Source organism: Phyllobates terribilis, unplaced genomic scaffold (genome assembly GCF_046119375.1).
Source record: "Phyllobates terribilis strain yellow unplaced genomic scaffold, ASM4611937v1 Scaffold_4__5_contigs__length_816908805, whole genome shotgun sequence".
NCBI lineage: Eukaryota > Metazoa > Chordata > Amphibia > Anura > Dendrobatidae > Phyllobates > Phyllobates terribilis.
In genome coordinates this window covers 457385524-457411602 of record NW_027362764.1, presented here as the reverse complement: position 1 = coordinate 457411602, position 26079 = coordinate 457385524, and the positions used below count along the sequence as shown (strand labels likewise).

The following is a 26079-nucleotide window of genomic DNA, read 5'->3' as shown; positions in this document are numbered from 1 at the left end:
GCGCTTGCGCTTGACGTGAGCGCAGGAGAATTCTCTCACGCTCACAACATGCACAGCAGAATTCTCCCATGCTGTCAGTGACGTGCATGAGGTGAGCTGAGTTCATTGGACATGAACTCGGCTCATCTGGATGCCGTCACAGCCAGACACTGAGGAGCGCAAGCATGCCTGCACTTCTCAGTGTCTGCGGCATGGCAAGCTGTATGGCAGCTTTCGGCTACGATCCAGCCTTTCATGTCAATGTAGAAGAGCTGGAGCAGTCCTGGGAACCATGGAAAGGTAAGGATGATGTTGGTTTATTATTTTATTTTTATTGCAGGAGATCATTGGCTTCAGCTGGAATGGGCGTGATGGTAAGTATAGTTTAATTTAGAACATTAAAGAATTGTGTGTTTATTTCAATTAAAGGACTTTATTCTGGGTGTTGTGTTTTTTTTTTTAACTTTGACTATGAGGTTAGTAATGGGGGTGTCTTATAAACGCCTCTCCATTACTAACCTGGGCTTGATGTCAGCTGGCATTATAAGCTGACATCAACCCCAGCCCTATTACCCCACTGCCACCGCTACAGGGCAGTGGGAAGAGCCAGGTTAAGTGCCAGAATTGGCACATCCTATGGATTCGCCATTTCTGGGATGGCTGAGGGCTGCTGTTTCTAGCCTAGGAGGGGGCCAATATTCATGGCACCCTTCCTGGGCTATTAGTATCAGCCCCCAGCTGTCTGCCTAGCCTTTGCTAGCTATTAAAATAGGGGGGACCCCACATCATTTTTTGGGGGGATCCCCCATTTTAATAGCTAGTAAAGACTAGGTATTCAGCTGGGGGGCTGATATTAGTAGCCTGGGAAGCTCCGTGGGTATTACCCCCTTCCCAGGCTTCAAACATCTGCCCCAGCTGTCTGCTTAACCTCCGCTAGAGACTAAAATTACGGGGAACCCCACGCCAATTTTTTTTTTAATAAATCCTTTATTTTAACACTTAATGACAAGTACAGTAATCAACACTATCACTGTACTTATTATATATGTGACTGACATGTTTCTATCTATCTAATCTATGTGTGATGCTCTATTCTTTCTGTTCTAAATTGTCGGGTACCGATGCTGAATTGCCGGCGGGCTTTTTTAAAGAGACGGTGCATGAAAACACTATTATTTTTTTAATAAATCCTTTAACACTAAATGACAAGTACAGTAACCAACACTGTTACTGTACTTCTTATATATGTGACTGACATGTTTCTATCTATCTAATCTATATGTGATGCTCTATTCTTTCTGTTCTAAATTGTCAGGTATCGATGCTGAATTGCCGGCCGGCTTTTTTAAAGAGAGTGTCTTCTGAGCAGTTTGTCAGCTTTTGGACACCTTTGAAGGTGTTTTCTATGTGCTTTTATTTGCCTGCCATTGGTTTTAACGGTGTTTGACGGTGTTTGAGAGTGTTCTAAGGTGTTCGATGAACAGTCCACGAACATCCCGGTGTTCGACGAACCAAACCGAACCCGAACACTACGGGGGTGGCTCAACACTACTCCTGGATAGTCTGTGGTGCAACGTGACTTTGGTGGATGGAGTGAGACATGATGTCCCAGATGTGCTCAATCGGATTCAGGTCTGGGTAACGGGCAGGCCAGTCCATAGCTTCAATGCCTTCATATTGCAGGAAATGCTGACACATTCCAGTCACATGAGGTCTGGCATTGTCCTGCATTAGGAGGAACCCGGGGCTACGCGCACCAGCATATGGTCTCACAAGTAGTCTGAGGATCTTATCTCAGTAACTAATGGCAGTCAGGCTACCTCTGGCGAGCACATGGAGGGCTGTGCGGCCATCCAAAGAAATGCCACCCCACATCATTACTGACCCACTGCCAAACCGGTCATGCTGAAGGATGTTGCAGGCAGCAGATCGCTCTCCACGGCGTCTCCAGACTCTGTCACATCTGTCACATGTGCTCAGTGTGAACCTGCTTTCATCTGTGAAGAGCACAGGGTGCCAGTGGCGACTTTGCCAATCCTGGTGTTCTGTGGCAAATGCCAAGCATCCTGCACGGTGTTGGGCTGTGAGCACAACACCCATCTGTGGACGTCTGGCTCTCATACAACCCTCATGGAGTCGGTTTCTAACTTGTGCAGACATATGCACATTTGTGGCCTGCTGGAGGTCATTTTGCAGGGCTCTGGCAGTGCTCCTCCTGTTCCTCCTTGCACAAAGGCGGAGGTAGCGGTTCTGCTGCTGGGTTGCTGCCCTCCTACGGCCCCCTCCACGTCGCCTGGTGTACTGGCCTGTCTCCTGGTAGCGCCTCCAGCCTCCAGCCTCTGGACACTATGCTGACAGACACAGCAAACCTTCTTGCCACAGCTCACATTGATGTGCCATCCTGGATGAGCTTCACTACATGAGCAACTTCTGTGGGTTGTAGAGTCCGTCTCATGCTACCACGAGTGTGAAAGCACAACCAACATTCAAAAGTGACCAAAACATCAGCCAGAAAGCATTGCTACTGAGATGTGGTCAGTGGTCCCCATCTGCTGAACCACTCCTTTATTGAGTGTGTCTTGATAATTGCCAATAATTTCCATTTATTGTCTATTCCATTTGCACAACAGCATGTGAAATTGATTGTCAATCAGTGTTGCTTCATAAGTGGACAGTTTGATTTCACAGAAGTTTGATTTACTTGGAGTTATATTCTGTTGTTTAAGTGTTCCCTTTATTTTTTGAGCAGTGTATATATCTATGTATACAGTCATGGTCGAAAGTTTTGGCACCCTTGAATTTGTTCCAGAAAAAGAAGTTTTTCTCTGAGAAAATTATTGCCATTACACTTGTTTTGTTATACACGTTTATTTCCTTTGTGTGTATTCGAACAACACAAAAATAACAGAGAAAAAAAGGCAAATTGAACATCATTTCACACAAAACCCTAAAAAAAGGCAGGACAAAATTGTTTGCACCTTTCAAAAATTGTGGGTAAATGACTTTGTTTCAAGCATGTAATGCTCATTCAAACTCACCTGTGGCAAGTAACAGGTGTGGGCAATATGATAATCACACCTGAAACCAGATATAAAGAGAAGAAGTTAACTCAATCTTTGAATTGTGTGTCTCTATGTGCCACACTAAGTATGGAAAACAGAAAGATGAGAAGAGAGCTGTCCGAGGACTTGAGAATCAAAATTGTTGAAAATGATTCAAGTCCATCTCCACATCTCTTGATGTTCTTTTGTCCACAGTGCGCAACATAATCAAGAAGTTTATAACCTATGGCTCTGTAGCTAATCTTCCTGGATTTGGACGGTAGAGAAAATTTGATGAAAGGTTGCAATGCAAGATAGTCTGGATGGTGGATGAGCAGCCCCGATCAAGTTCCAAAGAAATTCTAGCTGTCCTGCAAGCTCAGGGTGCATCAATATCAGTGCAAACTATCTGTCGACGTTTGAATGAAATGAAATGCTATGGCAGGAGACCCAAGAGGACCCCACTGCTGACACAGACATAAAAAAGCAAGACTGTAGTTTGCCAGAATGTACGTGAGTACGCTAAAATCCTTCTGGGAAAGCATCTTGTGGACAGATGAGACCAAGATAAAGCTTTTTTTTTAAAGCACATCATTCTACTGCTTACCAAAAATGGAATGAGAACTACAAAAAAAGAAAGAACACAGTACCCAGAGTCAAATATATTGGACGGTCAAAGATGTTTTGGGGATGTTTTGCTGCCTCTGGCACTGGGTGCCTTGACTATGTGCAAGACATTATGAAATCTGAAGATTACTAAAGCATTTTGTGTCGCAATACAGTGCCCAGTGAAAGAAAACTGGGCTTGCGTCCTAGGTCATGGGTCCAGTAGGACAATGACCCCAAACATGTACTTCAAGAAGCACCCAGATATTGATGGAAACAAAGCACTGTTGAACACCTGTGGAGAGATCTAAAAATTGCTTTTGGGAGAAGACACTCTTCAAATATGAGAGACCTGGAGCAGTTTGCAAATGAAGAGTGGTCCAAAATTCCAGTTGAGAGGTTTAAGAAGCTTGTTGATAGTTATAGGAAGCAATTGATTGCAGTTATTTATTCCAAAGGGTGTGTAACCAAATATTAAGTTGAGTGTGCCAGCAATTTTGTTTGTCCTATTCTGAGGGTTTTGTGTCAAATAATGCCCAAATTGTCTTTTTCTCAGTTTTTTGTGTTATTCCAGTACACACAAAGGAAATAAACATGTGTATAATAAAACATGTGTAATTGCAATAATATTCTGGGAGAAATACTTCATTTTCTGAAACAATTTCAAGGGTGCCAACACTTTCGGCCATGATTGTATCTTTATATATCTATCTATATATGTATATACACTACTCACAAAAAGTTAGGAATATTTGGCTTTCGTGTGAAATTTCAGGATGAACCTAAAATGCACTCTAACCTTTTCACGGGAACTTAATGTGGCTGTATCTAAACTTTGAGTACGCATGTTCAACTGTTCAATGTTTAAGTACTTTTTGCACAACTTGCTGTTCTCTAGCAAGGAACTTATTGGCATAGTTCACAACAGGTGTTTGATTCATGAAATTCCCAATACATTTCTGGGTTCAATTAAAATTGGTATTTAAACAGTCATTCTCATCATGGTGTTCACATTTTGACATCATGAGACTAAGACGACACCTAACAATTGATCAACATTACCTCGCCATTGCGATGCTTCAAGCAGGATGTTCTCAGATAAAAGTGGCCACTGAGCTTAGAGTGTCACAGAGTGTCATCAGTAGGTTGCAACAGAGATCAAGAGAGACTGGAAGAGTCACAGAAAGGCAGAGAAGTGGACGTACTTTGGCCACGTCCCACACTGATGACCTCTTCATTGTGAACAATGCCCTTCGGAACTGGATGATGAATGCCACACTCCAAGCACATTGAAGGGAGGTGAGAGGCACCCAAGTGCCATAACTTACCTTAGTGTTACAGCATATAGCAAAAATGATGGTCTCTTATCAAGTCCAATATGTCATCGGGCATAATAGGAGTATCTTGCATTCAATTCCATGTTATGCTTACTGATTGATTTTATTGCTATTACCTTGCTAAATTGTTATGTGTTCTGCAAAATTAAAAAATGGTTTCCAAAGGAGATCTATACCAGAGATTTGCAAAATATAATATTTTGAACTATAGTGCAGAGGCTGTCATATCAGGGGAACCAGGTGAAACAAAGATACATGTAAAACAGAAGTCCTGCATCCTGTTTTTTTCCAGGATGAAGTACCCTGATAATTAATCAAGCCTTGCTTTAGGTTCCAAAAAGGATAGATGTGTGAAGGAAACCATTTGTCTTCTGTGTCTTTCATCTTGTTCCCTGTATTGACAATGAGCATAGACTTTCATCCATGCACCCCCCAACCTTGATGAACAAGTTCTGTACTCGCCCTGCATGACTGCAGGCTATATATATTGTGCATATAAGGACCACCCTGAATATCTGCATTTCTTTTGTTTACCTGACTATATAAACCTGCCTTTTGAATTTAATTAAGCAGGAATTTACATTGAGTATGCTGCATATATATATTTATTTATATTAAACTAGGCACAACACTATATTTCAAGGAGCTGATTTAGTTTACAACTATAATACTGTAGTATAGTTTGTTGCCTGAACATGCTGCTCCCTATGCTGTACTATTACAGGGCTGAGATACCTCATTTCCATCAGGGATATAGACCATGAATGAGGTGCAGGTGGGCATGCTCACCCTCTGCTCCATTCTGACAGGGCTCTGCACCCTGTTCCTGGGATAAAGGGGGCTTCTGAAGATAGGAGATAGCTTAGAATATAGGGGCATCCTTTTTAATGGTACACCTTACTATCTACAGAGCTTGAAACACTGTACCTTTCAATGCCACTCAGTTTTGTCCTGTGCTTTTTTGACAGTAGCAGTCCACCACCCCATGCTGCCTACAGGAGTACAAATAAGGTTATAAGGCACAATAAAAAATGAGTCATTAAACATTATAATGTCTCCCATACTTATCTAATTTGTATAGTTTAATTAAAGAATCTTACATCAACGTGCATCCAAAGCCCATATTTCTCACATATGTCAGCTATCTTGTCAAATGGATCAAATGCTCCATACACTGTAGTCCCAGCTGTGGCACTGACGTAGAATGGCACATGTCCCTGCAAACAATAGTTATTCCAACAGATATTTAAAAGCAGTGACTGACAGTTCAAAAAATTAATGAAAAGCACTTTCCAACTAGGAAATGGAGAACACAAAGTACTTGTCATAGGTTGTACATATCGCATTCATCAGGCACTTCTCACTGAACAATATTATCATATTCTGCACATTACAGCATAACAATTAACCTGTTGTAATACAATACTAAAAATGAAAAATGTCATTTAATGGTGCAATTGAACCTAATCTCTGATCTTTATTTGAATTTCCTTTTAAACTATTCCCAACTTGAAGCGCACGTGTATGCGCAGCAGGCAATGACTTCCCACAAGCATAAAATCAATACTTTGCATATGTTCACCAGCTCCAAGGACTCCTATTTAGCAGTTATTTTGTACATGTAGACATTGTGATACATGTGGTCATTGAAATTGTAGAGTGGTTATTATTATTAGTAGAAAGCCTCAGTTGTCACTATGAAAAAATTTATACCCTTCAAATGGCTAAAATGTCAAACATCTATCGGATATATTTCATGCTCCTTAAAGGGGACTAACAAAAAAATGGATGCCGGTATGGGGAATATCACGGTAGCTGGCCCGGTCCGTGACCCAGGGCGGTCAGTGAAAGGGGGATAGATATGGGGGATTTGGACTGTTTGTGACGCCAGCTGTGGAATGCAGCTAAGGGGGTGCCGCCGCTGCGGAGCAGTCCTCTGGAGCTGGTGTTACGGCAGCAGGGATGGTGTGGCTCTCCACAGGTAGAGCTAGCTCCAGGGCAGCGTGGGGTGTAATGGATGGTGGTGCAGGGGGGAGATGGCAGGACGGTCCCAGAGGAAAGACGGACACTCACACGGGGGTAAGCTTCAGTACCTTTACTGGTGATGCTGCAGGCACGGTCCAGGGTACTCCAGGTGAAGGGTGCACTTTTGCACTCTCCCCAGTGAGCGGGTATAAGGCCTCCTGATCCGTTGCTTTCTTCTCTAAGCTTCTGACCTGCCTGGAGCTAGGCCTAGCTTGGTTACTGTCTTTCTTTGCACCTGCTGACCTGGTGGTAGGGCCTTCTCTTTGGAGATCACTCTCCCTGGACACTGGGACTTCCGTGACTCCTAGCCCTGGTACTGTAGCCAGCGTTTGGTGAGCCTGGGAACTGTAGTCCTCCAGGGGTTCCGGTGGTTCCCACTGAGTATGAATATCCCTGTAGGCGCGGACTCGGTGTCCGGTATATATATTGAGGTGAGCCTGGTATGCTCCTCTGCCCTCTCTCTACTTCTTCCTTCTCCTCTCGCCTTCGGCCCACTCAAGGCTCTCACTAGGCCTTCACACGTGCTGCAGGCCTTGGCTCGCCTAAGCACAGCAGAAAGCTCGCTGTCTCTTCACTGCTCTCTGAGCGTCAGCACACTCCCAGACCCTCTGTCTGGCTTCTGCCTAAAGACTCACTGAGCTGCCTGCCTCCACCCTCCCTTTATATATCCCTATCAGGGCTCCCTCTGCTGGTCTGAGATGGTAGGGTGGAGGTGTGTGATTGTAGTGAGGGCCTCTTGTGGAGAAGTCCATCCATGCACCCTTCTGGGTTCTGTGGCATCAATGCGCAGCAGGGCTCCACATAATCTTAGAATATCAAAGACTGAGAAACCAGTTCTTAGTGCACATCACTATAACACAGTAAATTTTGATGGTAGCAAATCACGTCCCCAGACTCTAAATAGTTTTGCCTATTGCCATTTCTGATGGCATTTAGTAGTGTTGCGCAAACATGCCCGGGCAAGGGGTTATGCTAACAGAGTGTCTTCGACGTGCTCGAAAAATATGTTCGAATCGCTGCAGCTGCATGTTTCACGGCTGTTAGACAGCATGTTCGCGCATCACTAGTGTTTAGCAAAGCCACAGAGACCTTAAATAATATGGACACCTTTGAGGTTAGAGATTCAATAAAAACTTTTTACCTGTTTAATTTCCACAGTATGTATCGCAAAGGGTCCAACCTGAGGCACAAAACAATCACTGACCAACTACTTGTTTGCAGCACAGGCCGATTTGGCATCAGATGCATAGTTGTAATAGACTTCCATTGTTTTCGACAGCATAAGTCCTGTTTACACAGGATGATGAGCAACCAAGAAAAAAATATCTATTGTGCAGCACAAAATAATAATAATAATTTTTATAGCACAAACATATTCTGCAGCATTTTACAATTTTAGAGGGGACGTGTACAGTCAAAAAGACATCACAGAATAAACATGGCTCAGATACCAAAAGTAGTGAGGGCCCTGCGTGCAAGCTTACAATCTGAGAGACTATTTCACCTGATGAGAATGTGCTTCCATTGTTCATTGGGTAATCAGCAGCCTGTTTAGACATCTTTTGCATTGCCTTAAAGGGAATGTGTCGCGTTTTTTATTTTTGAATTAATAAATTATGATTATGGAATCAATCATTTTTAATACAAAATGAAATGTCATGTTTTAATATTCATAGATAGACCCACAGATCAACTGAAAACTACTCCTGCTGAATCAATAAAGTTTTGTCGAAGTCTAATACCAGGAGCTATCAAGAACAAAACAGCTTAATTTAAAATATGAAATACAAAAAGCACAAGTAATCTAATTTTGCTACCGTGACTGGTGAGTTTTTGATGTTGCAGATTTTCTGCAGCATTTCTGCACCTAACATTCCCATGAGGAGTATTAACTTAGGAGCTTTGCAAATGCTGCCCACAAACAACTCCAAGAAACTCAGCACCCCAAAAGCAGCTCCATTTCTGAATCCTGTCATAGGCACAGACAGCAGTGTATGACCATGCATTGGGCATTGCCATACTTGAGCGAAATTACATAAATTACAGGGTACATTTTTTACCCCTTTCTTCTTAGCCATGGTAAAGAAGAAACACTTTGAGCTAAACCTAACTATTTCTGTAACAAATTTATTTTTTTTATTTTCACACAGCTCAACAGTGGGTTTAGGTTTCAAAAAGGGGTCACTTTTTTGCTGTTCTGGCAACTTGGGATTGTGCTGGTGGCTCCCACAAAACTATTCTAGACAAATTTGGGCTGTAAAAAACAAATAGCATCTAGCAATAGCATCTTAGCTTCCAAGCTCTGCCGCGTGTGCAAACAACCATTTCACTACATATAGAGTACTGCACATTTTCAAGAAATTGCTTTACAAATTGTAGATACAATTTCTCCTATTACTCTGTGAAAATTAAAAGCATTGGGATAAAGCCTCATTTTAAAACAACAATTTTTATTTTCACATTCTAATAGTATAAACTTTCATGAAGCACCTGTGGGCCCAAAAAGGTTACTACATCCCTAGATGAATTCCATGAGGGGCATAGTTTCCAAACTGTAGTTATTTGTTTGTCGGAGGGGAATAAGGGGTAAGGTCACTTTTGCAGATGCCATCTCGCATTTGCAGTACCTCAATCTATTCCAGCCAAAATTGTGCTCTAAAATATAAATGGTGCACTTCTCCTTCTGTACCATGCAGTGTGCCCAAATAGTTAATTCTGACTATCACCATGTTCACCACAAATAATCAATTTTAGGTGCATTTTTTTCTCCCACTACAGCTTGTGAATATAAAAAAAATTGAGCCTAAAATAACATTTTAATTTAGTTTGCTTTTATTCATGTGAAGCACCTGAAAGATTAAACTTCCTTAATGCAGTTTTGAATTCTTAGAGGTGTACAGATTTTAAAATGGTATAACTTATGGGTGTTTTCTGACATAAAGGCCCCTGAATAGGTCTGTAAAAAATACATTTTGTAAATTTTGTTTGAGTAAGGGCTAAGGAAAAGGCTACCGTTAACTCATTCTGCTATGTACAGTAAAATATAGAGGCTGTAGAAGCTAAATGGTTAAAATATTTTAATGAAACGCTAATGCACATACCATGCAAACTAGTGATGAGCGAGCAGTAAAATGCTCGGGTACTCATTGTTCGAGTTGAGAAAATTGGTATGCTCGAGTGCTTGGTCCGAGTAATGAGCCCAATGTAAGTCTGTGGGAAACTCGAGCATTTTTTCGGCAGCTCCCCCCGGCGGTCTGCAGAGGGCCTAAAAATTGCCCAAATCGATGGGAACAGTGCTCAAATGACATGGGAACAGCATGGGGAATACCCCTGGAAGCATTTCTGACTCCCAGGTCACTGGTGTCAACAACGTCACAGGTATTATGCCACTTTTACTGACTCGCAATAAAACATACAAAAACGAAACAAAAATGGATTTTCCTGGGAAAGATGTTAAGGAACATCCTTTCCAGGGTAATGACTTGTATATAAGGCAAAATAAACATACAAAAAGAAAAATGCACCTCCACACCTTGGGTTATGTTTACACGTAGTGTTTTTGATGCATTTTTGCATTCACCGGGAAATGTCATTTTAACATTTTACAACCTTATCTGGCCATGTGGTGTGTGACACATCATCAGACAAATCCTGTTTCATTTATGACGGAGGGACTCTGAAAGTCACAAAGACTATTTTTATAGGGCCATTAGGTGGCCCTTACTATTCTTAAAGTCCAGCAGTCGGCTATGCTTTGTTGTTGCCATTAGTAAGGAGTGGGTCTCCTATACTGTTATTGCGCATGCAGTGACTGCAATGGCTGCCAAAAATTTGGAGGAATTCCAATGCCCGTTGCAAGAGATGTTGAGATCGGAGGGCCTCCTGAAAACAATGTTCCCATTATTAGGAAGTGTGTCTCCCATACTGTTTGCTTATGCAGTGAAGCAATGGCTACCAAAAATTTGGAGGAACCCCAATGCCCCTTGCAAGAGACATAGAGGTCGGAAGGTCTCCTGAAAAAAATGCTCCCATTATTAGGAAGTATGTCTCCCATACTGTTTGCCTATGCAGTGAAGCAACAGCTGCCAAAAATTTGGAGGAACTCCAATGTACCTTGCAAGAGACGTAGTTATGTTGATATGGTACATATGGTGGTAATATGGTGGTGGAGGATGAGGATGCCGAGAAGGAGGAGGACAAGAGCAAATAGACAAAATCAGGAAGCATATACCCATGTCTGGGTGTGAAGACAGAGGTGGATGGGAATAGAGTTAGACCTCCCTAAAAAAAGACACTGTATTTGTGTTTATGTTACGCTGCTATCATTCGGTGGTGTTGAGAAGTCTGGCCCAATCCACCCCTTGTTCATTTTTATAAGAGTCAGCCTGTCCGCATTTTCAGTTGACCTCCGTATGTGCCTATCGGTTATAATTCCACCGGCGGCACTAAAAATCCGCTCTGACAAAATGCTAGCGGCAGGGCAAGCCAGGACCTCCAAGGCATTGAGAGCCAGTTCATGCCACGTGTCCAGCTTGGATACCCAATAATTATAAGGCACAGAGGAATCACGAAAGACTTTGTTATGGTCGGCAAGGTACTCCCTCAGCATCTTCTGAAACTTTTCCCTCCTTGGGAGAGTACTCCGCTTGTGTGATGGGAGGGTCTGAGTAAACTGTCCCAGAACTTTGACAGTGTTCCTCTGCATTTGTGTCTCTCTTGCCTGTTCTCCTTGGTTGTCCAACGAACTGTGACCTCTGCCACCAGCGTTTTCAGATGGGAATTTTTTAATAATTCCACAACAAGAGCCTTCTCATACTGCACCATTATATTAGGCCTGTCCTGCAAGGGAATAAGAGACAGAAAGTTCTCCTTGCATCGTGGGTCACCAACCAATAATGACTGCCACCCAAAATTTGGACAACGCGAGGGTCACGGGAAAGGCAGCGTAACATAAACTCAGCCATCTGTGCCAGATTGTAAAGAGGCAAGACTTCCGTGTCCTCACCAAGAGGACGACTGACCATGCTCTCCTCCTCCTCCTCCTCTTCCTTCTCCTCCCTGTCCTCAGGCCATTTACACTAAACAGACGGTATGACAGTTGTGCAGGTTGTACCGTCTATAGCGCAGGAAATTAGCTCCTGTTCTTCCTCCTCCTCCTCTTCCTCATTGTCACCCAATCCACATTGGGATGAGATGAGGCTGGGCTGTATGGAATAACCCTGTATGGTTCCTTGCTCCATCTCATCGTACTCCGCCTGCAATGCATCCTCTTTAATTGTGAGCAGAGAGCGTTTCAGAAGACAGAGAAGAGGGATGGTGACGCTAATTGTGGCATCATTACCGCCAACCATCTTGGTGGAGTCCTCAAAGTTTTGGAGGATTGTACATATGTATGACATCCATGTCCACTCCTGAGGTCTTATGTGTGCAGTCTGACCTGAATACCGACGGCCTTGTTGATACTGGTAGTCAACAACTGCCCTCTTCTGCTCACAAATCCTTCCCAACATCGCAGATCAGTCGGTGAGCTGGAAACTGCAAATGCTGCTGAAGCACGGCAGAAGCTGTAGCTGACTTTCTAAAATGGGCACACAGGTGACGTACTTTGACAAGTAGATCTGACAGATCCTGGTAGGTTTTGAGAAACCGCTGAACCACGAGGTTAAGCACATTGGCTAGACATGGTACGTGTGTGAGCTGGCCTCATCTCAGAGCCGCCACCAGGTTCCGGCCATTGTCACACACAACCATGCCTAGCTGTAGGTTCAGTGGTGTCAGCCACAGATCTGCCTGCTCTTTCAGAGCTGTCCACAACTCTTCAACGTTGTGTGGTTTGTCACCTAAGCATATTAGCTTCAGCACAGCCTATTGCCACTTGGCCGAGGCAGTGCTGCAGTGCTTCCTGCTTGCAACTGATATGGTCATTTCGGAGATGGAGGCTGAAGAGGAGGAGGATGTGCAGTAGCTGTAGAATATGGAGACAACCTTGATTGACCTAGGGCCGCAATCCTCGGCATCGGGAGGACTGCGGGACTGGGTCCCGGCTTCCAATATATTAACCCAGAGTGCTGTCAGTGACATGTACCGTCCCTGCCCACAAGCAGTTGTCCACGTGTCCATTGTTAGGTGAACTTTCCCAGCAACTGCGTTGTTGAGGGCACGTCTAATGTTTTGGGACACATGCTCGTGTAATGAGGGGACTGCACACCGGAAAAAATAGTGGCGGCTGGTGACCGAGTACTGAGGGACGGCCGTCGCCATCATGTTGCGGAAAGCTTCCGTCTCCACAAGCCTAAAAGGCAACTTTTCAAGCGCAAGCATTTCCAAAATGTGTGAATTTAGTAGTGTGGCCTGTGGGGCATTGGCTGCATATTTGCGCTTGCGTTCCAAGGACTGGGGTATGGACAACTGAATGCTGCGCTGGGACAAGGACGTGGATGCGATTGCTGATGTTGCTAGTTGTGAATGTGCAATGACAGGTACAGGGCGGGAGGCATCTTGGCATGTGCCATGGACAGGGGATTGGCGTGCATGCATAACAGTGGCAGAAGCAGTGTTGTCACCCGCAGGCACTGTTGCTGGACCCTGGAGTTCGGCCCACAAAGTCGGGTGCTTTGCTGCCATATGCCTGATCATGCTGGTGGTGGTCAGGCTGGTAGTTTTGCTACCCCTGCTGATGCTGGCCTGGGAGGTGGTACAAATGGCCTTTTTGGGGTTATCTGCAGAGTCTTTAAAAAATAACCAGACTCGGGGAGCATGGCCTAGGCTGAATGCAGACAGGACGTGTGCTTTTGCAGCTCCTGCTCCTTGACCTTTAATAAGCATCCTTTTTCACACTTCTTAGAGTAAATACTATCTCCCACTAAAGCATAATTGTGGATGAGAGCCTAAGAAGCCACCAGAAGCCAAATGCTCCTTACAGGAGTTACTATATTGCCCCTTCCAGTGGATCCTTGATGGAGGCCTGGTAGCGTTCTGAGTGGCGGCCATCGTGAAGCTCCTGAGAGAATCTGGGAGAAGGAGGCTGCACCTGAGATAAAAGAGGTGAGGAGTATCGGAGTGCGGGGAACCCCCCGGATTGTAGGAACCCACACGTCTCCGGACATCCCCTGTGCCGGCCCTGGTCCGGAGTGCAGCTCTTGGCTTCCCGTCGCGGCTCTCCCTCACCGCACCCCCTTGCCTCCGGTGCTCGGGGAATCCTGGGGAGTGAAGTTTAAAGGAGCCCTCCCTCACATCTGGCAGGCTCCGGTGGGTCTCAGCACAGTTGCTGCCGCTGTGCTGCCTCTCTGAAGATTAATGAAGCATGACAACACGGCTGTGATCTCCTCCCTGGGTCATGGCTGAAGCTGGAAGTGGGAGCCATTAAAGGAAAAGGCACCAAATCCGCCATCTTGGGGCTCCTTTACTCCCTCATACCCCCTTCCTTCGCAACAGTCAATGTGAAGGGAGCAGAATTTCCCTCAGGATTCTACAAGTAACATCCCTTAACATTCTCCTTATTTACAGTACAGAAGTCATAGGTTCAATATTAGTGTTGAGCCACCCCCGTAGTGTTCGAGTTCGGTTCGGTTCGCCGAACTGTTCGTCGAACTGTTCGTCGAACACCTTCGAACACCGTTAAAACCAATGGCAGGCAAACAAAAACACATAGAAACACATAGAAAACACCTTCAAAGGTGTCCAAAAGCTGACAAACTGCTCAGAAGACACAACTAACACATGGAAAAGTGACAAGTACATATAGTCATGAGAAAAGAAAAGAGGTGGAGGAGTAAAAGGAGGGGGAGACACAGATATAGGCATGTCATGCCCTTCTAAAATCCAAAAAGTGAGAAGCCGACACGTTCAGTCCGCTCCTGCCCGTGCCACCTCCGTGTCGCCGGGTTTGTGCCAGAGCCGCGGTGAACCCTGACGGCCAGCCCCCCTCTCCCAATACTGGTGCCTGTCCGCTGGTGGGTCGAGCGAGCCCCCCTGTGGTGGAGGCAGCTCTAAGCTTTTTAGTTTAAATTGTCTCTCTAATTTGAATGAATACACTTTAAATCCATTTACAAGGTTCTATTGGAGGGCAAGTCTCATGCCAGCAGCCGCGTAATTCCAGCTCCAGTAGAGTCCACTAAAGCTGCTGCAGTTAAAAAGCTTTTATAAGGATCGAGCTCGGCTGTCCACCGCAAGGCATCCTACTGCCAGTCCCAGCCCCTATGCCTTGGGGTGCCTCCTGATGCTCTTCACTGAGTATCCCGTGGTCCCGAAGCATTTCCTTTGAAAAAATTAAGTGTCCAAACTACAGGTGGTGTAGCTTGCTTAACAGCTGGGATAATCCGCTGACTAGCAGACACTGCTACTAGGCACAAATTATTTCCTGGGCTAGATGCAGTTAAAAATTTGTAATTAGATACTCTCGTTGGATGCTGAGAAAGCATTCCATAGAGTCTCCTGGCACGCCATATATGATTCTCTTTAAAAGCTTGGGGTAGGGGTCTAGAGGACCCTTTTATAGCCAAAATCACGGCCCTGTATCACAATACGTCACCTAGGCTGAAGATAAATGGAACTGTAGCACCCTGAGGGCTCGGTTGCTACAGAGGTATTGCACCTCACCCAGAGGTGTGATATCTCACTCTCAGGTAAGGATGGAGTGTGGATCAGGACCTGACACCTGCATGCATTACACCACATTGCCATGGGGCAGGGCGACCAATATGCCTCTGAGATGGGCACGACAGTCCCTGTCCCTGGCTGGAGTGGGGGGAGGGAACACTGAGGAAGGGGAACCCTGTAGTGCAGGAGCAGGGAGGAAGCAGTTCCTGGGTGCATTGAGAAGGGAGTATAAAAGGTGGGCACCATCTTAGTTCAGTGCAGAGAAGTCTGAGCAGAAGTGGCAGGGAGCAGGGGCTCTGCATGAGCTCTGCTCCGGAGGCGGGCCTAGTAACAGAGGCCCAGGCCTGGAAGAGGGAGAAGGAAGGAAGAGGAGCGGACAAGGCTCCAGGAACGAGGAATGAAGGGATCCCAGGGGTGCGGACGGGCGAGTCGCCACCGCACGCCCGAATCCACCTGCGTGGAGGGGTCAGGCCAAAGGGGGAGACCGGTCCCCGAAACTAGTGGAGGCAGGAAACGACCCTCAGCTAGAAACCGGAGGCTCTGACATTTTATGTGGCGCAGCCCCTTGCTCCACCCGCTAGGAAGGCACCACATAGGGTCAGGGAAACTGGCGCCAAGTTTACCAAGAGGAGGCCCGAGGCAGCCGGACAGAAGTGTTGGTAAGAAAGGCCAGACAAAGGACACACAAAGGGGGTCCTGTGAAGCGCTCCAAAGTTATCTGGGAGTTGTCTGAGCCCCTCACCTGGTGAGCACAGTACGACGTGGGCAGCCGTTACCTGCAGACGTGGTCTGGATAATAAGAACTGTGAGTAAAGGCCCTGGACTGCATCACTGACTCCGTGTCGTTACTGCTGCTGCCCTGCACCATCACCCCCATCCTCCGCATACACTGCCCTGAGGCTATACTCCTCCCGTGGGGAGTTATGCTACGCTCTGCTGCACCCACAACACCAGCCTCAGCGGTCTGCCCTGCAGCGGCGGTTCACTCTGACCGCAATCCACGGGTGGCGTAGTCGGACATTTAAACATCAAAACCACATAAATAGTTCCGCCACTGGTTTGACCACCCTGAGCCACGGAACCGGGTCGCCGCCACGAAGACTACAACCACCAGCATCCACCAAAAAGGGTCCGGTTCCGGGTGTCCCAAGGCCCAGGGGGTGCATCAGAACATTTTCATCACCTTTCACAATCACCAATGGGACAAGGCAGGGATGTCCTCTGTCCCCTCTCTTATACATCCTAGTGATGGAGCACCTGCTCTCATCAATTCGCCATAACCCCAATATTAGGTGGATTGAGGTGGGAGGCACCGAGTACAAGTGCTCTCTATTTGCTGATGATGTCCTAGTATATATCACTCAATCACATATATCCATCCATGCTGTTATGGCTGAAATAGATCACTTTGTTACATGGTCAAATTTTAAAATCAATGCAGCGAAGTCTGAGGCCCTCGATGTCTCCCTCCCCAAATCCATATAGGATTCCATCCAGTCCAACTTTCCCTTTGCTGGCCCTCACAGGGTATCAAATACTTAGGAATTCCTATTCATAGAGACCTATCCCATCTATGTTATCTTAATTTTGGGCCCTTTATTGAACAACTCCATACAGACCACGGTTGGCAAGTTAGAACTGTAAGATTCACTACGTGAACCACTGGTGTTTTGTGGAAAAGCACATGTACACTGTGTTCCAAATTATTATGCAAAAAGTGTTTAGGAGTGATAAGGGAAGAATTTGTTTGTTTGTCAGTTAAACTCATTGATGGTGATGTGTGTCAGGGCTCTTTATATCACTGTAAGCAATTGCAGACACCTGTGCTAATTAGTTTGGCAGGTGTGTCCAATGAAAGGCAAGACTACTTAAGAAGGCTGTCTCACATTATTAAACAGCCTACATTTTCTGCCAAAATGGGAAAGAAAAAGGATGTGTCGGCTGCTGAGAAGCAACAAATTGTGGAGTGTTTAGGTCAAGGCATGACTACAATCAACATTGTGCGATGATCAGGATGAAGTGTCTTGGCAATCAAGAAGTATGTAGCTGATTCACAGTACACACGTGTGCGTGCTGATAAGGGCAAATTGAGGACTCTTTCCTACAGGCAATTACGTCAGGTTAAAAGAGCAGCGGCAAAAAAGCCTTGTCATAACAGCAGACAAGTTTTTGAAGCTGCTGGTGCCTCCAACGTCCCCCGAACAACAAGAAGCAGGGTCCTTCAGAGGTTTGCAGCTGTGCATACGCCATCCTGTCGACCTCCTCTATCCACTTCACACAAGCAGAAACGGCTCCAGTGGGCTAAACATTACATGAAGACTGATTTCAAAACTGTTTTGTTCACGGATGAGTGCCGTGCAGCGCTCGATGGTCCAGATGGATGGAGTGGAGGATGGCTGGTTGATGGACACCCCACGCAAACACGGCTACAGCGCCAACAAGGAGGAGGTGGAGTAATGTTTTGGGCTGGAATCATGGGGAGAGAGATTGTCGGCCCCTTTAGGATCCCTGAAGGCGCTAAAGATGAACTCCATAATGTATGTGGATTTTCTCAAACAGCACTTCCTGCCATGGTTCAAGAAGAAGAACCGTGTATTTCACAGCAAGATCATTTTTTTGCATGATAATGCACCATCTCATGCTGCACATAAAACATCTGCATCTCTGGCTGATATGGGCATAAAAGGGGACAAACTTATGGTGTGACCCCCATGCTCCCCTGACCTCTACCCCATTCAGAACCTCTGGAGCATCATCAAAAGGAGTGTCTATGATGGCGGGAGGCAGTTCACATCTAAGCAACAGCTCTGGGAGGGTATTCTGTCCTCATGCAAAACAATTGAAGCAGAAACCATCCAAAACCTGACAAATTCAATGGACGAGAGAGTTCAGAAGCTCCTTTCGAACAAGGGGTCCTATGTGAAAATGTAACATCACCTAGAATAAAGTTTTGAGTTGAAAGCTGTTTGATTTCAGTTTCTAACAACCTACTAATGCTTATAATTTCAAAAATGACCATTTTTTTGGTCTTTATTAAAATGAAAAGGTTGATCGAAAAGTTTGGGGGATCTAAGAGTGTGGCAACCCAGTAGTCATGATTACTTCGAATTCTGACAATATGAGGGTCATGTTGCAGGTAGTGCAGCAAGAAGGCACTTATGTGTCTTGCGCATCTCGGAGCCCCAAAATTATTTTCCGGGCTAGATGCAGCTAAAAATTATTATTCATTTTAAATCTGGTGGAGCTTAGTATAGATGGCCTAATAGGATCAGTGCTGCACACTGCTACAAAGCCCAAATTATTTTCCAGCCAAGATACAGATAAACATGATTAGTAATTTTAAATCTGGTGGAGCTTATTATAGATGGCCTAATAGAATCAGTGCTGCACACTGCTACAAAGCCCAAATTATTTTCCAGCCAAGATACAGATAAACATGATTAGTAATTTGAAAGCTTAAAACGGTTGGTAGGGTGATTTTAACCAATCATCAAGCTTTTACTCTCTCCACGATGACACAGGGGTAGAAAAGTCGTTTCGGATCCATGATTTGTTCATCTTTATGAACGTGAGTCTGTCTACATTATCAGTGGAGAGCCGCGTGCGCTTATCTGTCAGCACACCACCAGCAGCGCTGAACACACGTTCAGACAGAACGCTGGCTGCGGGGCATGACAAGATCTCCAAGGCGTAAGTGGCTAGCTCCGGCCATTTATCCAGATTGGAAGCCCAAAAGGAGCAAGGGTCCAGTGACACAGTCATGGCTTCAGTGTTTACTTGGAGATACTCCTGTACCATCGTCTCTAGGCGTTGACTATGTGTCAGACTTCTTGTCTCCTGTGGCCTTGCAAAGGATGGGCTAAAAAAGAGGTGAAATGATTCCGCAAAATTGACGTTACCAGCAGATATTGTGGTTCTGTTACGGTCCCACGGTTGACAAGTTGGAACTGTGAGATTCACTACGTGCACCACTGGTGTTTTGTGGAAAAGCACATGTAAGATTCTGCAACAGTCTCTGCTGATACTCCTGCATGCGTGCATCCCTTTCTATGGCAGGAATAATTTCTGCAAATTTACTTTTGTACCGGGGATCTAACAGTGTGGCAACCCAGTGGTCAGGATTATTTCTAATTCTCACAATTCGAGGGTCATGTTGCAGGTAGTGCAGCAAGAAGGCACTCATGTGTGTTGCGCATCCAGGAGCACCAAGTCCCTGTTGTGTTGGTGGCGAGGTAACAATCATGCTTCCTTCCTCTGTTCTCTCCCCCCAACCTCGCACAACAGAAATGTGATCAAGGTCTCCCTCATCTGATGAGTCTTCCATCAGTTCGTCCTCCACTTCTTCCTGGGCTCCTGCACCTTCCTCACTAGTTTGGCTGCTACCATGCGCCCTGGTAAAACCATCTCCCCCACCCTCACATGCCTGCCGCCTTGGTGCTGCCGACCGTCTGGACCTTGCAGATGTTAGCCCTTCCGCATACAACTTCTCCTCCTCTACTTCCTCCACCTCCTCTTGTGCCACCACCTGACTCCGAATTCTGTTTAACATGTGCTCCAGCATGTAAATCACCGGTATAGTCATGCTGATAATGGCATCGTCAGCACTAAACATCTTCGTCGCCATTTCAAAACTGTGCAGAAGGGTGCATAGGTCCCTGATCTGAGACCACTCCTCCAGCGTGATTTGCCCCACCTCTGGATCTCGTTGGCCCAGGCTATACGTCAGAACGTATTGCACCAGGGCTTGTCGGTGCTGCCACAGTCGCTGCAACATGTGCAGAGTTGAATTCCACCGGGTAGGCACATCGCATTTTAGCCGGTGAAGTGGCAGGACCAACGACTTCTGTAGCGATGTAAGTCGCTGAGCTGCGGGATGCGAACGGCGGAAGTGAGCACACAGCGACCGTGCCCTCTGCAGAAGGCCATCTAGTCTGGGATAGTGGGCTAAAAATTGCTGGACAACCAGGTTCAACACGTGAGCCATACAAGGCACATGTGTGACATTGCCCCGGCGAAGGGCAGCACCCAGGTTTGCAGCATTGTCACACACGGCCTTCCCTGGTTTCAGGTCCAGTGGAGACAACCATTCATGAAATTGGTTCTCCAGAGCTGACCACAACTCCTCAGCTGTGTGACTCACATTTCCCAGACATTTCAAAGTAAAAACCGCCTGATGACGTTGAGACCCACTGCCAGCATAGTAAGGAGGTGTGCAGGATCCCTTCTGCGCAGTTAGAAAGCTTGTGGCATGACCAGACAGGCTTTGGGTGCAGGTGGAAGACCGAGAGGAGGTTGAGGAGGCAGAAGCAGTGGAGGAACTTTGACATAAAGAGGATTGACACACAACTTGTGGGGACGGCAAGACTTGGACAGCAGCCCCTTGTCCTGCTGTCACCATAGTTACCCAGTGCCCAGTCAGCGACATGTAACGCCCCTGTCCATGCCTACTCGTCCAAGTGTCTGTGGTGAAATGTACCCTGTCACACACAGAGTTTCTCAAAGAAGCGGTGATGTTGTGTGTGACATGCTGGTGGAGCGCAGGCACACCTTTCTTTGAGAAGTAGTGCCGACTGGGCATCTGGTACTGGGGCACTGCGACGGACATAAGGTCTCGAAAATCCTCTGTGTCCACCAGGCGGAAAGGCAGCATTTCTGTAGCCAAGAGCTTGCAGATGGTGAAATTCAACCTCTTAGCTTTCTCATGGCTAAGAGGAAATGGTCTTTTACTTGTCCACATCTGAGGGACCGAGGGCTGGCTATTGTGCTTAGACGGCGTTGATAAGGGTGTCCCCAGCAAACTGCCGGTCTGTGAGGAAGATGCAGGCGGACATGTTAGGTTGCCTTGATCCAAAGGTGGTGCTATCGATGTCGGACAGCGCTCAACACCAGCTGGTGTTACCACCTCCAAAGGAAATGATGACCTGCCAATCACGCTGGCTGTTGCGGGTAAAGAGGTGGCAGGTCTGCGCCCCAAAACAGGTGTGACTGCTGTCCCCCCAGTCACAGAGGATGAAGAGGCCGCGGATGCACAAGATATGGCAGACGGTGGTTGGCCCGGCCGGCTAGGCCGCATTGTAGCACACTGAGCTTCCCACTGCAACTTATGCTTCATGTCCATGTGCCGGTGCATGAAGTACTCAAACTATGTATTTTTTGGCCTCTACTTAGCTTTTGCTGACAAATGTTACAGATAACACGAGTTGGGTCATCTTTATCGATCTGAAAAAATGCCCAGGCTATGCAAGGCTTAGCACCCATGCGACCTGAACAGCCACCACGACTTGTGGTGAGAGGCAGAGTTGTGTTTGAGGATGCAGTTGTTGACGTGCTTCCAGTACTACGTCTCTGTCCAGGAAGGCGCAACCTGACCTCGTCGTCTCTAGCATCTTCCTCCACCTCCTCTGCTGACCTCATCTCTTGGCTGACTGTGGGTTGACAGTAAGTGGGATCTCCAACCTCATCATCATCACCCTGTGCGTTATCACACCCGTCGTCCTCAGAGCCAACCTGTTCCTGCCCTGACAAAAAACTAAAGTTGTCGCTCCAATCAGGTATTTGAGTCTCATCATCGTCTTCCTCATTGTCTCCACCAACAGGAGTTACAGTTTGGGAATGAGGGTCTACATTATGGTCAGAACCTTCTGCGTCTGGTCCTGGATCCGACCCATAAAGATTCTGGGCATCAGTGCAGATCATTTCCTCGTCTGGATTCACAGAAGCGCTGGAGTCGACCTCTGATTCTCAAGCTATAGTATGAGTAAACAGCTCTGCAGACTCAACCATCTGTTCTGCCTCATACTCAGACGGGCAGCTGGAGATTTGGGAGCTGTGAGGAAGCAAGTGCGATTGGGGTGACACCTTTGAGGACTGGAGTATTTGTGATGTTGAAGTTGATGTGGAGGAGAGCCCACTTAAAGGAGCACTTGATATCCGTTGAAGCACCTGCTGTTTTTGTGCCTCATCTGGAATTTGGAGCGATTGGCGTGGCCGTAAGAAAGGGATCTTATCACATTGTCTGCTAAAAGAAGTAGACATTTTAGTTTGGCTGGAAGATGGTCTTTCTTCTGCAGATGTTACTGTTGCTTTAACACCTACCCCACGGACACAACCTTTTTTCCCCTTCCCAACATGCCTATTCCTCTTTCCACCAGCAGCAGGCCTTTTTCCACTCATTTTGGTGGTTAACTAATTCACAACTCTGGAGTTGTTTGCACTAAAAACAATGGATGGGAACCGAGCAGAGCTGAGTGGCCAAATTGTGGTATTAGGCCAAAACTATTGGCTGGGTTAGATGCAGAAAAAAATTATATTCGATTTGCAACCTGATGGAGGTCAGTATAGATGGACTAATAGAACAAGTCCCCCACACAGCTAGAAGCCCAAATATTTTTTCAGAGGTAGATGCAGAAAAAAAATATATTCAGTTTGCAACCTGATGGAGGTCAGTATAGATGGACTAATAGAGAAAGTCCCACACACTGCTAGAAGGCCAAATATTTTTTCAGAGCTAGACGCAGACAAAAAAATATTTTGAATTTGCAACCTGATGGAGGTCAGTATAGGTGGACTAATAGAACAAGTCCCACACACTGCTAGAAGGCCAAATATTTTTTCAGAGCTAGATGCAGAAAAAAATTATATTCAGTTTGCAACCTGATGAAGGTCAGTATAGATGGACTAATAGAGAAAGTCCCACACACTGCTAGAAGGCCAAATATTTTTTCAGAGCTAGATGCAGACAAAAAATTATTTTGAATTGGCAACCTGATGGAGGTCAGTATAGGTGGACTAATAGAACAAGTCCCACACACTGCTAGAAGGCCAAATATTTTTTCAGAGCTAGATGCAGAAAACAATTATATTCAGTTTGCAACCTGATGGAGGTCAGTATAGATGTACTAATAGAACAAGTCCCACACACAGCTAGAAGCCCAAATATTTTTTCAGAGGTAGATGCAGATAAAAATCATTTTTAATTTGCAACCTGATGGAGGTCAGTATAGATGGACTAATAGAGAAAGTCCCACACACTGCTAGAAGGCCAAATATTTTTTCAGAGCTAGATGCAGAAAAAAATTATATTCAGTTTGCAACCTGATGGAGGTCTGTATAGATGGATTAATAGAACAAGTCCCACACACAGCTAGAAGCCCAATATTTTTTCAGAGGTAGATGCAGAAAAAAAAATATTTTTAATTTGCAACCTGATGGAGGTCAGTATAGATGGACTAATAGAGAAAGTCCCACACACTGCTAGAAGGCCAAATATTTTTTCAGAGCTAGATGCAGAAAAAAATTATATTCAGTTTGCAACCTGATGGAGGTCAGTATAGATTGACTAATAGAACAAGTCCCACACACAGCTAGAAGCCCAAATATTTTTTCAGAGGTAGATGCAGATAAAAATTATTTTTAATTTGCAACCTGATGGAGGTCAGTATAGATGGACTAATAGAGAAAGTCCCACACATTGCTAGAAGGCCAAATATTTTTTCAGAGCTAGATGCAGATAAAAATTATTTTTAATTTGCAACCTGATGGAGGTCAGTATAATGGACAAATAGAGAAAGTCCCACACACTGCTAGAAGGCCAAATATTTTTTCAGAGCTAGATGCAGAAAAATATTATATTCAGTTTGCAACCCGATGGAGGTCAGTATAGATGGACTAATAGATCAAGTCCCACACACAGCTAGAAGCCCAAATATTTTTTCAGAGGTAGATGCAGATAAAAATTATTTTTAATTTGCAACCTGATGGAGGTCAGTATAGATAGACTAATAGAGAAAGTCCCACACACTGCTAGAAGGCCAAATATTTTTTCAGAGCTAGATGCAGAAAAAAATTATATTCAGTTTGCAACCTGATGGAGGTCAGTATAGATGGACTAATAGAACAAATCCCACACACAGCTAGAAGCCAAAATATTTTTTCAGAGGTAGATACAGATAAAAATTATTTTTAATTTGCAACCTGATGGAGGTCAGTATAGATGGACTAATAGAGAAAAATCCCACACACTGCTAGAAGGCCAAATATTTTTTCAGAGCTAGATGCAGAAAAAAATTATATTCAGTTTGCAACCTGATGGAGGTCTGTATAGATGGATTAATAGAACAAGTCCCACACACTGCTAGAAGCCCAAATATTTTTTCAGAGCTAGATGCAGAAAAAAATTATATTCAATTTGCAACCTGATGGAGGTCAGTATAGATGGACTAATAGAACAAGTCCCACACACAGCTAGAAGCCCAAATATTTTTTCAGAGGTAGATGCAGATAAAAATTATTTTTAATTTGCAACCTGATGGAGGTCAGTATAGATAGACTAATAGAGAAAGTCCCACACACTGCTAGAAGGCCAAATATTTTTTCAGAGCTAGATGCAGAAAAAAATTATATTCAGTTTGCAACCTGATGGAGGTCAGTATAGATGGACTAATAGAACAAATCCCACACACAGCTAGAAGCCAAAATATTTTTTCAGAGGTAGATACAGATAAAAATTATTTTTAATTTGCAACCTGATGGAGGTCAGTATAGATGGACTAATAGAGAAAGTCCCACACACTGCTAGAAGGCCAAATATTTTTTCAGAGCTAGGTGCAGAAAAAAATTATATTCAATTTGCAACCTGATGGAGGTCAGCATAGATGGACTAATAGAATGATGCTATGCCCAAAAGATTTTACTTCACTAGGTGCAGTAAAAAATTGGTATTCTATACACAGGTGGTATATCTTGCAACACAGATAGGCTACTCCACTGACTAACACACTCTGCAATAGGCCAAAAAGGATTAGCTTTGCTAGATTCAGCCAAATGCTGTGAAAAAAACTTGCACAGCACTGGCACAGACCTGCCTGGCAAAAACTGATGATAGGAACTGATGTAACCTAGTCCTGAAAAGGACTGCAATTACAATTAGTCTTTACTCCCACAATCTATCTATTTAAGAGCACAGACCTGCCTGATAAAAGTCGTAGGAAATGCTGTAACCTAGTCCTTAAAAGGACTGCAATCACAACTATTCCCTACTCCCAAGCTATCTGTAGATTTGTGCGAAAATTGGCTTGAAATTAACAAGGTATAGCGCACACAGCAAGAGCGGTGCCGTCTAACACGCAGCTGCAGCAGTGAGAAAATGGTGGCGATGGGGAAAATGGCTTGGTCTTATAGGGCAAGGACATGTGACATACACTGCCAATGACACATGCCCTTGCTTGTGTGAAAAACAGCAGTTCTCTCCGTGTGTGCGCTGCTCTTAGGCTGACAGACTGCACCTCCCCACTGCAAATGCGGGAAAGAGAAAAAAAAATGGAGAGCTTCATTATTCCTGCAGAGATCCATCCCCTGCCCCTCCCCCCACCCCGCTGTACACTCAAACTGCGTATTAACATTAATTTTCATCATTACTGAGAAAAAATCCAGTTATGATTTTGGTGCACGAACAGTTATCGAACATAACCTCGAACAGCCGAATTTTTCTCAAA

General features: G+C 45.1%; 1 protein-coding gene across 3 annotated transcripts in view; it reads right to left on the bottom strand.

Moving 5' to 3' along the window:
- Positions 1-26079, bottom strand: part of LOC141265491 (glutamate decarboxylase 1-like) — a 279089-nt gene that overhangs the window by 54925 nt on the left and 198085 nt on the right. For all 3 annotated transcript variants that reach the window (XM_073678644.1, XM_073678645.1, XM_073678643.1), the window contains exons 9-10: positions 6064-6180; positions 5891-5955 (exon numbers count right to left, since the gene is read on the bottom strand). In XM_073678644.1, coding sequence (XP_073534745.1) covers positions 5891-5955; positions 6064-6180 — 182 coding nt within the window. The remainder of the gene's footprint in view (positions 1-5890; positions 5956-6063; positions 6181-26079) is intronic.